Below are 15,995 nucleotides of genomic sequence, written 5' to 3' on the forward strand. Positions count from 1 at the left end.
AAAGTACGGCGCAGGCAAAAAACAAAAACAAAAAAAACGGACCAATCAAGAACGCGGCGCCTAACTCCTGGTGACCAATGAGCAGGGAGAACGCGTCGCAGAGTTAAAAACTTTACTTTTACACAAATCTGTCCGGTTCACGCGATTTTAACCGATCGCGCTGTTTAAAAAATATTCTAAATTCTAAATATTGTCATATTCCGCACTGTATAAAGTGCAGCCCCGGTGTAAAGGCCGCGGGAACAGCGCCGCGCTGACACCTACAGGTCACTTTATGGAAGTGCAGCTAATTTTAAAATTCCACCCTGACTGTTCCAATGTTATATTAACCATAAATCAAAAAAATAAATAAATGAATCAGTATGATCAGTATGGCAGGTAAATGTTTATTAAACAAACTTGCATCCACTTTAAAAGACAAAAAAAACTTGAAGCGATTTTAATATCCTAAAAAACAATAGTAGTGTTGTGTGTTTGCACGTTAAAAGTACATACGTACATGAAAAACTGGCATTAATACTTGTATTAATACTGCATTGCATTGCATTGTGCTGATCAGTGTAAATGAAAACAAATGTAATAACAAGAACAATAACAGTAATATTATACTTTTTCCTCTCTGTACAAAAAACAACGTTCAATTTCTTATTTACTCTTGCAATTTCAAGTTCAAATCCACCCTGTGGACAGTGGAAGCCCCTCAGCTGATTTTGAAGAAGATGTCCTCCAGCACCTCAGTGAAGCGCTCCTTCATCTGCTGCCGGAAGCCGGCGTACCACTCCAGCAGCCTCCTCCGCCTCTCTTCTTTCTGTGCCGGACTCATCCCTCGCTCCCTCTCCAGGATGGCCGGCAGCTCCGCCCACCGTCTGAGGAAGATGAAGGGCGCGCCCGCGTCTTTCAGGAGCCTGAGCGGGGAGCCGCGGCCCTCGGCGCAGCCGCCGTGCGTCTGCACGTCCTCCACCACGGGCACAGAGCCGTACGCGCAGGCCTCGTAGATCCGGTAGCACTCGGCGTTCACGCCCACCGGGCACAGGGTCAGGTCACTCCGCGCCAGCGCCATCTGGTACTGCCTCAGCGAGTCCACCGTCTCCTGGGGCAACCACCTGACAAACGGTCAGAGACAAGGGCCACTGGACGCTGCAATTCTACACATATTGTACTCAACAGAGTATTATTTGCATTCGAATAAGTCTACTAGCAGCAGATTTAAAGAGCTACTGTGTGTACATTTATAGGATATAAATCTTTTATAATCCGTTATAATAACATGCACCTCAGATGCCCGAAATCCAAATTTCTGATACAAAGGTTCTGTAAAATATTGAGGCGTGAGGAGCATATGGTCAAAAGTGACATTTTGCCAACTTTGCAGGGGATCAAAAAAATTAATAAATAAATAAAAACACATTTTTAGCTAACTGTTGATTTAATTAAAAAAAAACACATTGATATACAGTATACACAGTGAACCATATTTTATTATTTTTAATAAAAAGAAAAAAATATATACATTTCCGTTTCAATCGAGCACCATTTTGGCACCAACTGCTTCTGTGTGCTCGGTTTCACATGATTTGATTATTGCACCCGCATGGCTCTAACCCCTCGATATATTATTAAAACAAGATCGAGCGAAGAACGTGGGACATTTGAGGCCCCAACCTACTTCTCGCGAGCGCCAACCTACTTCTCGCGGGCGTTGGTGACGCAGTCCTTGCCCAGGTCGCCGCGCTTCAGGACGCCCATGAGCGTCTCTCTGGAGGAGTTCTTGTAGAGAGTGCCGAGGAAGTTGCACAGGTACGGTCGGGCGGCGGTCACCATCTGCGCGTTGGGCCCGACCACGGGGAACTGTCGGTACCTGAGCAGCACAGGAAGGGCTCACACGGTCACAAGGTCATCGTTTCCATCAGGATTTCCTCCCGGTTTCACTGACAGCTTCCGGATACCCCGTATAAAAACAACTGACAAACGTATAAACTGGTGCGAATAAAAGCGTCTGTACGCATGTATGGATGGTTGGCTGCTTACGTGGCAACTCCGAGAGGCCACTGGAACACGTCCTTGTCATTGACCCAGGGACTGTCGTACACCAGGAACAGGACATCCACGAAGCCCCCGTGGCGCCGGAGGTACGGGCTGATCCAGTCGTTGGTGCACCGCTCGCTGCCCAGCAGCACCACGGCCACGTGGGAGACGGTGTGGGCCTGGACCAGCGCCTGCACGTACTGCAGCCACTGGGTGGAGTACGAGATCTTCTGCTGCTCCCGGCCGTTTAAAACCAGAACCACGCTGTCTGTGTCCAGGGGGACGTGGCCCTGGACCACCGCTGGGCCGGTGTAGAAGCTTTCAATGAAGGGGGAGAAGAACTAGACTTTAACCATCGCATCTGTGACTGTATGTACACAGTCTTAGAACTACCATAAATGTGGTACAAGTAAAAAGTCTTTGGGATTAAAATTATAATCAGTAATCTTAAAGCTGCCCTCTTGCTTTTATAACGGTCCCCTTGTTGGTCCCCTAATTCTGTATCTGACGTCTCTTTCCAGAATTACAGCCACGTTGATCCAGTCCCACAATGAGATGTCCCAGGATGCTAATGCTAAATGCTAACGAGGAGGAGAGCGTCAGTTGAGCATCATCACAACTACAATGTTTAGTGCAGACAGGAAGTAGTGTCGACATTTTTTTTCAGTAAAAATAAAATTAACCCGCTGGTTCCCGCATGACCAAAAAAAAACAAAAAAAAAAAACGTTTGAGCTCATTTTAACGTCCAATCACCGAGCAACTGCGATACTTCACATGTTGGGTAACACACTCGCCTGTGAACCAGAAGACCAAGGTTCAAACCCCACTTACTACCATTGTGTCCCTGAGCAAGACACTTAACCCTGAGTTGCTCCAGGGGGGACTGTCCCTGTAACTACTGATTGTAAGTCGCTCTGGATAAGGGCGTCTGGTAAATGCTGTAAATGTAAAACAGTAGTGGTTTAGAAGCCATGACGGTCGGTGGAGATCATGTTTTAGGGGCGGGGCGGGAAATTCTCTGGGCCGAAAGAGTATGACAAACGGGAGGTAACATTTCCCCTCATGACATCATAAGGGGACAAATTCCAGATCCGCTCTCTGAATGGCAAAGCAGAACGACCAAAACACTCTTTACAACCATCACCATTTCTAGCCACCGCAGGACCATAGACAGGCTCGGGGACCTCGTATTAATGTTAAATCATCTCACAAAGTCACATTTTCATGATGGGGGACCTTCAATTTGGACACCGCTGGAAAAGCAGTTTTCTTTTGCATTACTTGATTAATATTAGCATCACCATGATTATGATTTATTATTAACCGTCACCCACATAAACACGTGGAACAAACACCGACTGGTCGCTTTTTTCATTGGACATTTTATGCAAGAGACGAGTTGATGTCAACATCGTCCTCGTCGTACCTGAAATTGATTTTGCCCGACTGGATCTCTCCTTCCCTCCACTGCCCTGTTTTATCGGTGGCAGTCAGGGCTCCTTCCAAAATATGTTCCCACAGGTAAAGCCCTGGAACACCAAAAGCACAAAGAAGGAACCATACCGGTAAATAACCGGATCCGTTTGTGCTTTTCAAATGGCCGCCTGCGTTGGGAAGTGAAGAGCCGTCTCACCAATGGCAGCTTTTCCCCAGATCTGAACCTTGTATCTTCTGGGTCGGCTTTTGTCTATGAGCTGTTGGCGCTCCCTGAACGCGTCCCTCCGCTTCTGCTGGACGTTGATCTCGGCGGCGAGCTCGTCGTCGGCCCACGGGTTCCAGTCCTCCCCGCCTTCCGCCGGCGGACGCCTGGGCTCCGGGCCGCCTGTGAGATGGAGGACTTTTCTTAACCGTTTACTTTACCGCTGGCAAGGACCCCACCCTGCAATTACATTCCCGCTATAATTAAGCGTCAGCATTGTTTGATCCAGTCCCACAAGCATTATCATTCAGACTACCACCTTTTTTTTTAAAAAATGGACAAGTTGGGCCTTATCGGGGCTCTTAGTTTTGTAACTCACAATCTATAGAAACCGAATGAGAATTGCTGGTGTCTTCATCTTGTAAGGCGCTTTGGATAAAAGTGTCTGCCAAGGAAAGTAAAGTAAAGCATTGTACCTTAATACCAACAATTGAGACTTTCCATGCGGGACCCATATCTACATAACGCACCCCATATAGTTCTCATATGTTCATATACATTCATACTTTATCCTTACAATCAGACTGCTTCTACTTTCTACTATCACTGCAAATTAAGTCTGTGAACTTGTCTGAAAGTTGAGTCGTGGCAACTGGACTTTTTTCTTTAATGTCGAGACGTTTCATTGTCCACAGAAACGAATCGACATTAGAGAAAGTCCAGTTACATACTGTAAATTAAATTTTTCCCCGTTTTTCTTTTCCATTCGGAACGTTTATTTTGAAACGTCGCGTACCGTCAAAAAGCGCAGCGAGCGGCTGCATTATTTCGCATTTTCACAATTTATCGGCTGCAGCGATTGAAAGTGTAAGTTCGCGGACATGCGCGTAGATTTCTGTGGGTTTTTGGTTAATGAGTGAGATAAATTGCCCAGGCGCGAACAACCCGGACCCGCAGAGCTTAGTCGGAACCGGACCTGCCCGCCTGCCTACCGGGGTTCGGCGCGGCGCCCTTCTTCACCACCCGGTGGACGCGGCTGACCAGGCCCCGGCCGAAGAAGACGCTGTACGCGGCGTAGAGCGAGAAGGCCACGTAGCCGCAGGCCAGCAGCAGCAGCGCGACGTTCCGCCGCAAGAGGAGCCGCATCCCCGCGTCTCAGGTCACCATGCTGCTCCGCGTCGCGTCCCGCACTGTAGCGGTGACAGAGGACCCCGAACAGGACCGGGGTGGCCTCTCGCCGTGCCAGTCCACAATTACAATATGCACAATTACACTCCGTTTAAATTAAACACGCTTGTTCTAGTTCAGCGGAATACTTTTATGTAAATGTTACATTTCGTTCTTTTATACGGAGCAATATTCTTAAGAATTTAACGAGGAAGGCGCACAAAATGAACTGATTTGGTGTCACGTGACAAGAGGGACGCATCCGATTGGCTCTGCGTTCAAGAAAAGAAAAGAATTAAAAACTATATTTCATTATAATATTTCATTCTTACCTGCACGGGATTGACGTATACACTTAATTATCTGTTTAGAAATTTTCTGATAAATTCATTGGAAACGGTAATGTTGCAACGCTGCTTATTATTATTTTATGCCTTTTTGTATGTTTGTGTTTTACATTCCAGCTGAATTGTAATGAACAAGAAGACTCAAACCCCACTCCATACCATCGTGTCCCTGAGCAGGACACTAAACCTTGAGTGTCTCCAGTGGGACTGTCCCTGTTAATACTTGTAAGACGCCCTGGATAAGCTCCAGGCTCCTCCCCCCCAGCTCCGATGATGACGTCACCCTCGCCCTTTTTGGTATTACAAATTAACTCCACCATGAGCTCCGCGAGGACTGTTGTCTGTTGTCTTTGGCGGTGTCTTGAAAAATGTGTTTTTCCTGTCATTCAGTGCGTCGCCGAGGTTTGTGTTGCCTGTGGGATTGTTTTGATTGGGGCAGTGGTGGCCTAGCGGTTAAGGAAGCGGCCCCGTAATCAGAAGGTTGCCGGTTCGAATCCCGATCCGCCAAGGTACCACTGAGGTGCCACTGAGCAAAGCACCGTCCCCACACACTGCTCCCCGGGCGCCGGTCATGGTGCCCACTGCTCACCAAGGGTGATGGGTTAAATGCAGAGGACAAATTTCACTGTGTGCACCGTGTGCTGTGCTGCTGTGTATCACATGTGACAATCACTTCACTTTTTTTTTTTTTTTTTTTGTTTTCTGTTTGATGGGCCGTAGTTGTAACATAACCCTTGTATGTTTCAGTGGACAGGTCAGCCAGCCCAGGGTGTACTAATTACTGAAGTACTATAAATAACTGTCACTGTGATAAATGGGTGTCACTTCTTTCTAAAATTGTGTTTTTCTTTTTGTTCTCCTGCCTTGTTCTCTCCCTTGACCTAGACCAGCGGGAGGGTAACAACTGTGCTGAATCGCCACAGCATGAAAAGAATGGAGGTGTGTTCCTTTTATTGAACAGTTAATTAATAAATTGGTGTTTTAGAAAACCTGTATAACATTTTGGCTTTGAATGAAATTGTTGTCAAGGAAGGAGTGATGACCCCTGAACCCGGTTATGAAAGGAGATAAAAGGTTTGTGAGCTGTCCTCTCTTCTTACAAAACAGAATACACGTCGGCACATTTTGATGGTTTAGACCAGAAACAAATGGTTGCATGGATTCGCTCACAATACAGACTATTACAGTGGAACCGTTTCACGTTTTATGACAAACAGGCGTGACAAACGTCCCATGGATGCACCTGTAGCATCACTGAAATATCTGGGACCAGTGAGCCGCAGCAGTGAAGGTGAAGCCGCGCCAATATCCTTCAAAGTGATCCACCCAGCTTATCAAGAGGGTGCTGAAAGTAATTCAACTATTAATAGTTTATGGAAATACATTTTAAACCTGTTTAAACCATTTGACTCCCTAGCCACAAATGTGTGGTTTGTTTATTTATTTGTTTGTTTGTTTGTATATTTGGTAGTCAAGGCAACTTCATTTCTAAAGCACTTCAACAGCACCAAAGTGCTATACAAATACAAATGTAAGATCATTTAGGATTTCTTTCTGCTCATCTACTCATTGTCAGAATAAATGTAAAATGACCCTTTAATAGCATGATCTGCTAAATGATCCCTCTATGGGATACATTTCCTGATGAAGCTGTTGGATTATTTCAGGCTGGTGACCTATTAATTATCAAAAGGGAAACCTTAGGGCAGCAGCCCATGGACACACAGGTTTTTTACTTCCCAGTCCGGCATGTGATTATCCCTAAAACCACAATGCACTAAAGCGGTAAAATGTACAGTGTTTGCATCAGAACCAGAACACACAGACTGAAAATAATTACAAAATTGTGTATAACTGTCGTTTTTGTACATCAGAATCGGCTCCGCTTCATCCTTTCAGAAAACTCTGTTCAGTCCACATAATGAATCTCCGCCTGGAGTTCACGGTGGATGTAGCCCAGCAGGGCGCCAGTCACCTGCTGCTGCAGCGAGGCGTTGCCCATCACCAGGGCAGTCAGCTGGGCCACGTCGGCCCACGTGACGCCGCCCAGCACAGTCATTACGTCGTCATACAGCCTCTTCTGCTGATCAGGGCTCATCTCCATGATGACTTGAGGGAGCGGTTTGAACTGGCCGCTGGTCATCCAGCAGCCCAGCAGACCTCCAACTGCGCCGCCTGTTCAACAAGAAGGGAGCGTGTCACGTACCCGGCTGTTATTTTCAGGTTCTTCCAGCCACGCCCTTTTATTTAGTTACGGTTTGGTTCAAACTCACCTACTGCTATACCGAGGGGACCTCCAATCACCCCCCCCACGAAGGCCAGGCCGCCGGCAGCCGCAGCCCCTTTCCCAGAGTGCTTCACTGCGGTCTTCATCTGCTGATCGGCCGACAGCTCGCAGCACAGCCGCATGACGTCATCAACGCGTGACATCCTGCCAAGGACACGAATCTCTCCGGTTTATTCAAATTTTTCTTTTCTTAAGACACCGTAAAGAACAGTACCTAATTTGTGCAAGTGGGTACAATGACAAAAAAAAAAGATCAATTGAAACTGAATTGAAATTCAAGAGCGGCTAGAGTGGAATCTGTTTGTAGGTGATTTGTCCGGAAGGTTTGGCGTAATTTCCCATAAAGAAAATCTTATCTTATACAGAAGTACACAACAAGAAGATTTAAGTGAATTGTAGTTGGTAGTAGGTTGGTAGTAGCCTAGTGGGTAACACACTTGCCTATGAACCAGAAGACCCGGGTTCGAATCCCACTTACTACCATTGTGTCCCTGAGCAAGACACTTAACCCTAAGTTGCTCCAGGGAGACTGTCCCTGTAACTACTGATTGTAAGTCGCTCTGGATAAGAGCGTCTGATAAATGCTGTAAATGTAAATGTAGTTTTCTTTGCATATGTTCATTTTATTTTGTTGCACGTTTAAGGACAAACCATGGACATTTATTTTTGGAAATGTTGTCCTTTATTATTTAATAATGTGGCGTTTGGTGTAGTATTAAAGATTAATCTAATTGTCCAAAAAAACAACAGCAATTTTAAGTGCAGTGGGAAAACGTGAAGGGACGTCGTTCATTTCGGAGCGCAGGCGCCCCCTGCCGTTTACTGTGAGGAGTGGCTGGAGGACCGAGACATTCTATTATTTGAACACTCCTATTTGCATGGGGGCAAATAAAGACGTGCAATTAAATAGCAAACATTAGTATTTTTATCATTATTTCTAACGCGTCCAATATCATAATTTCTACTAGTGAACGCGGTGAATACAGCCCTATACGCTCCCACGTAAACGTGTGTAATATAATATAATATGATATAATATAATATAATATAATATAATATAATACACCGACCTTAGGTTCGTTATATCCAGGAAACATGGGCGCGCAATGAAATTAATTTGCTCATAGTTCTCGGCGGCGCAGCCGAGTCATGGTCGCGGTGCTTCATGGGAATTTTTTGCTTTTTTTTTTTTTTTTTTTTTATTTGCTCACTTCCTGTCTTTTTGTTCACAGCGCGGCCAGACGCGGTTTAACGCTCAAGCCGGACCACCTAAAACGACGTATGTTGTAAAAAAAATCCGAGTTTAGAAATCGAGTGTTTATTCTTCATCATTATTTACCACTCGGCCCACGAATTGGTTTTACAGTGGCGGCAGCGGCACGGTGGGTATAAACCGGGTCTCGGTAATGAATGAATTGGTAAATTAACTAAAATAACTGGTAAATGTACGAGCCAGCCATAATGTTTACACACGTGACCGCCCGGGGGGGTCATGCGGTCGTGGGCGGAGTCACGTCGCCGTGGGCGGGGTCACGCGAGCAGCAGCAGCTGTTTTGCAGTGGAATAAAGCCGAAGCTATTAAAAATGGCTTCGTGGCGTAAATAATTATCACATAATAGTAATTTCCCCCCCCCAGACACTTTGAGGCGACGGAAGGACAAAGAGGCTTTTATTCCCTTCGCTGGTCCGCGACGTCAGCTGAGCGGCGTTACCCAGAGTTCAGCAGCGGGAAGGCGGACCGACGTCAGGCGAACATGGCGCCGCCAGCGAGCCGCTGAGAGGACCCGTGGACGCGCTCGTCGTCGTCGTCGTCGCGCCGCCGCCCTCTCCCCGGATAAAGAAGAACCGCCGCGGTGAAAATGCTCCTGTGAAATGGTCGCGCCGACGGCCCGACGGATCCACGTTGCCTCGCCGATGAGGAGCGCCTTCCGCCGCATCCATAAACATTTCTTTAGGACTCACAACCCCTGAGGGGACCGGGGGGGGACACCTCTCGCGCCGCGACATGGCCGCGGGCATGAACCCGCACACGGGCGGCTTCCACGGGGCCGCCAGGCTGCGGGAGGAGGGCCGGAAGGTAACGAGACGGCCCGGGAGCGACGGTGCCACGTGCTGCGTCCGTCCGGACCAGTCATCATCATAATAATAATTACCATCATTATAATAATAATAACGATGATGAAGATCAAGTGAAACCCGACTGTGGCTGGTGAACACGGCCTTTCCAGAAACTTCCCCACGGGCACCTTTAAATCTTTAAACTTTGCATGCATTATAATAATAATAATAATAATAATACTCATTATTATTTCTGGGCCAGCTTTTATATTTGTTCTGGTGTATGAGTGTACATTTTGCGGATTGGTGAGTTGAAAATGCAGTGTGGTTGTCTCAACAGGTGGTGAGAGGCTGTGAAGGTCAGCTCGGGCACTGGTGAGTGGTGTTGTGGAGGCCGGGGTCCGCGGTTGCGAGCGGGTGAATGGAGGATGCGTGCTGTGTGTGACTGGACGATTTCCTCCGTCCCACAGGGAGAAGGTGCAGCGGGACTACGACGCCCTGCAGGAGCGTCTCCACACCCTGCCGGACGAGCTGTCCTACGACGTCATGGTGCGGGACGCTGCGGCGACGCTCGGACGTCCGCTGGTGTTCCGTTGTTCATCCGTTTAAAAATTCTCCCTTCTCTGAAGGTGCCGTTTGGCCCGTTGGCCTTCATGCCTGGAAAGCTGGTCCACACCAACGAGGTGACTGTTCTACTTGGTGACAACTGGTTTGCAAAGTGTTCTGCCAAGCAGGCTGAGAACCTGGTGGAGCACAGAAAGAAATGTGAGTGTTTATTATTTTTAAAAAAGGTCCCCTGACATGAAAATGTGACTTTGTGAGATGATTTAACATTAATGCGAGTTCCCCGAGCCTGTCTGGTCCTGCAGGATCGGTGTAAAGTGTGCTTTGGTCGTTCTGCTTCACTGTTCAGAGAGCGGCAGCTCAGACGGTCTGATGTGGAATTTGTCCCCTTATGATGTCGTAGGGGGGAATCTTACCTCCCGTTTCCCGCCCCTTCCCTAAGACATTATCTCCAGTCACGATCAAGGCTTCCAAACGTGCGAATCGTTGCAGTTGCTCGGTGATTGGATGTAAAAATGAACAAAAAAATTATTTTAAACTCTGAAGATCCAGCGGGATCATTTTATTTATTCATTCTGGAAAAACACATTGTGGTTGGTGGACGGTGTTGATGATGCTCAACTCCTATAGGCCGCTCTCCTCCCCGTCCCGCCTCTCTTTTTCATTTAAAGCTACAGACGGTGAAGCGGCGCGTCCTGGGAAATCTCATCGTGGGACCGGACCAAAGCGGCTGTAATTCTGCACCAAGAGACGTCAGATACAGAATTAGGGGACCAGCACAACCGACATAAAAGGGGAAAAAAAACAATAGGGGACCTTTAAATAGCTAAATATAATTTTGTTTGGGTCAAATACAAGTCCCTAAGTAATAGGTTTCCTGTTCTGCTCGATTGTAGTAATCACCTTGCAGAATTTACCAGACGCCATTATCCAGAGCGACTTACGACCAGTAGTTACAGGGACAGTCCCCCCCTGGAGACACTCGGGGTTAAGTGTCTTGCTCAGGGGTGGGGTTTGAACCCGGCTCTTCTGGTTCACAGGCGAGTGTGTTACCACCACACTACGCTGGAACCTGCGCTATAAAATCATTTTCCCTGTCGTGTCCCTCGAGGAATTTTCAGCTTAAAACGAACCCTTCGTTTCTCACAGATGTAAAGAGGACGCTGGACGACTTGCGCGCCGTGGTGAAGAGCTTCGAGGACCGAGCCAGGTTCGCAGAAGGTCTGGAGGAGATGTCTGGCGTAAGTGTTTTTTTTTTTTTTTTTTTGTTTTTTTTTTTTTGTTTTTTTTTTTAAACCACGTTAACGTAAAGCCTGAATATTCTGGCACCCGTACGTATTAATTGGAGCCGTGACCCTGTCGTTCAGGCCAAGGGAGACTTTGTGGACATCAGAGAGAAGGTGAACAGCGAGGAGACGTCTACCAAAGGTACGGTTCGTCTCGGAATGTGTTCGGCGGCGTCAGGAAATTCTATGCATTTCAGAATGAACTGAGGAAGGTATTCGCGGCCGCTTCTCCGCAGGAAAGCGGCGTGTCGCCCACAAGCCCAACTCCAGGCCCAGGGTGGAGCACGTGGTGGATCTGGAGGAGGACGGGGACGGCGAGGAGCACGGCAGGATGGCCGGATGGGTGCTCTCTGAGGAGGAGCTGTGGGCTCGGCTGGACGAGTTGGAGTCTGCGGAGCTGCTGCAGGACCAACACGATCGGTACGGAGAGAGAGAGACTCCGTTCGGTTAAGAGGCGTCCTGCCTCGTTTTTAAATCTCGTGACTCCTCCCCCTCTCAGAACGTGTGATGATGCTGACGGAAACGCGGAGGACGCCACGTCTTCTTCATCCGAGGAGGAAAAGGAGGGGGAAATTGGCGGTCAGGAGAACGGCAGGAGCCAGTTGGAGAGGTGGACCTCAGACTCTCACAGCGCCCAGGTGAACGGCATCGTGGGTACTAATGAAGCGAGGGACGAAGAGGGCGATGTGGATGGCCAGGAGGACGAAGAATCGGCAGCAGCAGATGAGAATGGCAACGTCCTGCCCACCATCTACTTCTCCCACACCGTGGAGCCGAAGAAGGTGAGTTTCTTCTACTTGCCGGATCTCGCGTGGCTGGAAACTGGAGTAAAATCTGTGAATGGTCAGGTGAGGATCAACACGGGGAAGAACACCACCCTGAAGTTCAGCGAGAGGAAGGAGCAGAAGGAACAGGCCAAGAAGAAGAAGAAGAACGGCCGAGCCAACGGCAGCTCGCTCCACGAGCACCACAAGATCACGACCCCTGCAGATATTTACAGGTACGAGCTTCTGCACGTGGAACTCGTTCCGTCGTGGTTATTAAGAAACATCTGCCACTTGCAGAAGGCTTCAAACCCTGCTTGTGCCCGTCCCCCCAGCCCGTCACTGTGCCCGTCCCCCCAGCCCGTGCCCATCCCCAAAGCCCCCACGCCCATGCCAGAGCGACTTAGTCAGTAGTTACAGGGACAGTCCCCCCCTGGAGACACTCAGGGTTAAGTGTCCTGCTCAGGGACACAATGGTAGTAAGTGCGATTTGAACCCGGGTCTTCTGGTTCATAGGTGAGTGTGTTACCCACTAGGCTACTACCAACCCATCACTACAGACGTGCACGATTCTGCATGGATGAAGAGCGGAACATTGCGGATATATCATCATGATGTTAAAAAGCAGCGCCAGCAGTGACTGTGGCGTCCTGATCTGAGCACAGCGCCGCTCCGGGTAGGAGTTCGGCTCGTGGACATTTGAAGCAGACATTTCAGACGTCCGTATGAACAAGGCCTGAACTCTCATCCCACTAGCGTATTTAAAACAGTCATGTAGAAAAAAAAAAAAACGATTGGATGCATCGTGAAGCATCGATAATCGAGGCGTTGGCGCCAGCGAAGGTTCACACCTCCAGTAGTAAATGGGGGTTGAACCTCGGACTGGGTGAGGAGTGTCGTCGGAAGACCAAGTCGGTACTTAAAAAGTGTAAGTGTTGCGGTACCGCGTTTTCTGAAGTGATCCAGTTGTTATTGCGCTAACTGTCAGGTGCAATAGTAGCCTAGTGGGTAACACACTCGCCTGTGGACCAGAAGACCCAGATTCAAACCCCACTTACTACCATCGTGTCCCTGAGCAGGACACTTAACCCTGAGTGTCTCCAGGGGGGGACTGTCCCTGTAACTACTGACTGTAAGTCGCTCTGGGCATCTGGTAAATGCTGCAAATGTCGTGCAGTTGCGTCTTCGTAAAAGCGCAGAGACGTGGCGGTGCAACATCGCCATTCGCTTAGTTAATCGTTAGCATCAGCACGTTTATACAAACATTTATACAAATGTTTAGGTTTATAAAGAAGAAGAGTTTGAAAGTGAGTGATTGTCATTGTGATACACAGCACAGGACGCGGTGACTGAAGTTGTCATGCTGGACTGTAGATGTGGTGAAAGTGAAGTGATTGTCATTGTGAGACACTGCAGCACAGCACACGGTGAAACGTGTCCTCTGTATTTAACCATCACCCTTGGTGAGCAGTGGCCACCATGACAGGCGCCCGGGGAGCAGCGTGTGGGGACAGGACCTTCATCAAGGGGACCTCGTGGCACCTTGGCGGCTCAAGGATTCGAACCCTCAACCTTCTGATTACTGGGCCGCTTCCTTAACCGACAGGCTACCACTGCCCCGAACAGTGTGCTATTCACTCATGTTTCTTTAATTATTGTTTGCTATTAATAAAAATAGCTGCTTGTTCTATTTATATTTTGCTTTGGTACCAAAATTGGTACAGAGAGCCGTGGGTTTTCTCTGGTACCGAATTCTGAAATTCTATAGGTCAGTGTCTTACACACTAGGCTACTTTTTTTTTTTTAGTGAAGTGATTGTCACACGTGATACACAGCACACGGTGCACACAGTGAAATTTGTCCTCTGCATTTAACCCATCACCCTGAGTGAGCAGTGGGCAGCCATGACAGGCGCCGGGGAGCAGTGTGTGAGGACGGTGCTTTGCTCAGTGGCACCTTGGCGGCTCGGGATTCGAACCGGCAACCTTCTGATTACGGGGCTGCTTCCTTAACCGCTAAGCCACCACTGCCCCTTCACTGTTGGTGTGTGTGTGTGTCCGTCCTAACACAGGGTGTTTGTGGACGTGGTGAACGGTGAGCCTGTGCCCCGGAAGTCCATCCTGAAGTCTCGTAGTCGGGAGAACAGCGTCTGCAGCGACACGAGCGAAAGCAGCGCGGCGGAGCTCGAGGAGCGCCGCAGCGCGTTCGGCCGCGTGCTGAGCCACGACGAGCCCGCACACAGCGACACCAGCGATGGGATCGCCGAGGAGGACAGTCCCCCGGGCGTCCCGCAGCAGCCCAGCAAAGGCTTCGAGGTATGGCTGGAGACCACGCGCCCCAGGGGTTTCACTTTTTATTAAACTTATACTTTATCCTGACCGCCAGATGATGAGATTTCGAGACTCCTTTTTAACGGTGTCAGGGCAACACCCCATAAATACTACAACAGTTCCTCCGGATCAGGGATATAATGGTAGCGGAATTTTCAACAGAGGGATCCACCCTCGGGTCCCTACGCTAATGGAAAATTTAGTCCCTTTTTGAAACCATTTCCAGCATTTACCAGACGCCCTTATCCAGAGCGACTTAGTCAGTAGTCACAGGGACAGTCCCCCCCTGGAGACACTCCGGGTTAAGTGTCTTGCTCAGGGACACGATGGTAGTAAGTGGGGTTTGAACCCGGGTCTTCTGGTTCATAGGCAAGTGTGTTACCCGCTAGGCTACTACCACCCTATTTATTGAAATTAGTGTAACAGAAAATGTTCGAAACCTCAGAGACTGACAGAATATGACTTATTTGGTGTGTTGTGGGTAATTAATTTAATAATAATGCACATTTACATGTCACCAATCTACCTGTTTATTATTATAGTCGTGTGTGTGTGTGTGTGTGTGTGAGATCTGATGTAGGTCAATCAAAAATATATATTTACTATTTTTAACGTTTAAATTGTGGACCGAAATCCAACAATTCGATTTCAAGTTGGAAAGTCCCATGAATTGATGCTTTTCAGGAATGATTGTTTTGTGGTGTGAGATATATATATATATATATATATATATATATGTGTGTGTCTTGTTTTGGTTTTATAGGCTTTCTCTGGTACTGTTGTTGAGAAAGACCCTCTGCCCTTGTCCATCCCCCACCTAACCATTGCCACGCCTGCTTTACCCACAATCCCCGAGAGAAAGTCTGAGGAGGTGGCTCCTGACGCGAGCCCCGAGCCTCCCAAGAGAGTTTCAAAGTTCAAAGCGTCCCGGCTGCAGCAGAGATGACTTTCAGCCGCGATCCCGGCCTGTACCGATCCTGTCTCCTACTGCCGGAACCTTCTTCACCTCCCTCAAGCCCAACTCCCCGGGGGGCAGAAGCCCCGCCTAGAACCACGTGAAGGACCTCGCCGCGTAACCGCTTCCCCCTGCTGTGCACTGCCTTGGTCGCGGGTGTAGAATCGAGTAGCTTCTCTTTGTGCGCTCCTGACGTTTACCCAAGTTCGTAGGGACGCGGCGCAGCCGTGAGATGGCTGGAAATCTAACGGTGTGGCCCCCCCCCCCCCCCCTTCCTCCCCCTTTCATGTACTGAATTAATACTGAATAAATGCTGTGAATTGAAAAGAAAAATTAAAGGTTTGGTTGGCTTTGGACTGTCTGTTTTTAGTGGCTCAGCTTTTCGCAGCTACATAAACTAATTTAAACCGGATTTATGTGCTCGCTATCTTTTTTTTTTTTTTTTTAGGCGATGCTTTTTATATTTAATGATCATAATGGCTAACTTTCATTCTTGTACCATATTTTTTAAAATTGGATGTGAAGACACATTTTCCCAAAGCCGATTTTGAAATTGTTCTGTTTCAGTTGTT

At 48.2% G+C, this 15,995-nt stretch overlaps 3 protein-coding genes and 1 long non-coding RNA gene across 4 annotated transcripts; 2 read left to right on the forward strand and 2 right to left on the reverse strand.

The window, feature by feature from the left end:
* Nucleotides 1-365: 365 nt before the first annotated feature.
* rxylt1 (ribitol xylosyltransferase 1) lies at nucleotides 366-4,876 on the reverse strand. The gene is made up of 6 exons (XM_028958585.1): nucleotides 4,658-4,876; nucleotides 3,660-3,848; nucleotides 3,453-3,555; nucleotides 2,029-2,343; nucleotides 1,688-1,858; nucleotides 366-1,103 (listed from the first exon to the last, which is right to left on the reverse strand). Exons 1-6 carry the CDS (start codon nucleotides 4,809-4,811, stop codon nucleotides 701-703), a joined length of 1,335 nt encoding a protein of 444 aa, XP_028814418.1. The 5' UTR covers nucleotides 4,812-4,876; the 3' UTR covers nucleotides 366-700.
* A 269-nt stretch (nucleotides 4,877-5,145) lies between these two features.
* On the forward strand, nucleotides 5,146-6,218 carry LOC114767116 (uncharacterized). The gene is made up of 3 exons (XR_003742892.1): nucleotides 5,146-5,231; nucleotides 6,065-6,118; nucleotides 6,209-6,218. It is a non-coding gene; the product is annotated as an uncharacterized LOC114767116 (long non-coding RNA).
* Nucleotides 6,219-6,574: 356 nt separating this feature from the next.
* zgc:112052 (protein C19orf12 homolog) lies at nucleotides 6,575-8,651 on the reverse strand. The gene is made up of 3 exons (XM_028958667.1): nucleotides 8,537-8,651; nucleotides 7,453-7,610; nucleotides 6,575-7,354 (listed from the first exon to the last, which is right to left on the reverse strand). Exons 2-3 carry the CDS (start codon nucleotides 7,607-7,609, stop codon nucleotides 7,089-7,091), a joined length of 423 nt encoding a protein of 140 aa, XP_028814500.1. The 5' UTR covers nucleotide 7,610; nucleotides 8,537-8,651; the 3' UTR covers nucleotides 6,575-7,088.
* A 55-nt stretch (nucleotides 8,652-8,706) lies between these two features.
* uri1 (URI1 prefoldin like chaperone) lies at nucleotides 8,707-15,777 on the forward strand. The gene is made up of 12 exons (XM_028959309.1): nucleotides 8,707-8,848; nucleotides 9,103-9,543; nucleotides 9,865-9,899; nucleotides 9,995-10,073; nucleotides 10,154-10,289; nucleotides 11,238-11,329; nucleotides 11,456-11,516; nucleotides 11,611-11,794; nucleotides 11,874-12,156; nucleotides 12,223-12,374; nucleotides 14,210-14,453; nucleotides 15,232-15,777. The coding sequence occupies exons 2-12, from the start codon at nucleotides 9,472-9,474 to the stop codon at nucleotides 15,412-15,414; spliced, it is 1,521 nt and encodes a 506-aa protein (XP_028815142.1). The 5' UTR covers nucleotides 8,707-8,848; nucleotides 9,103-9,471; the 3' UTR covers nucleotides 15,415-15,777.
* Nucleotides 15,778-15,995: the final 218 nt, after the last annotated feature.

Source organism: Denticeps clupeoides, chromosome 17, assembly GCF_900700375.1.
Source record: "Denticeps clupeoides chromosome 17, fDenClu1.1, whole genome shotgun sequence".
Taxonomy (NCBI): domain Eukaryota; kingdom Metazoa; phylum Chordata; class Actinopteri; order Clupeiformes; family Denticipitidae; genus Denticeps; species Denticeps clupeoides.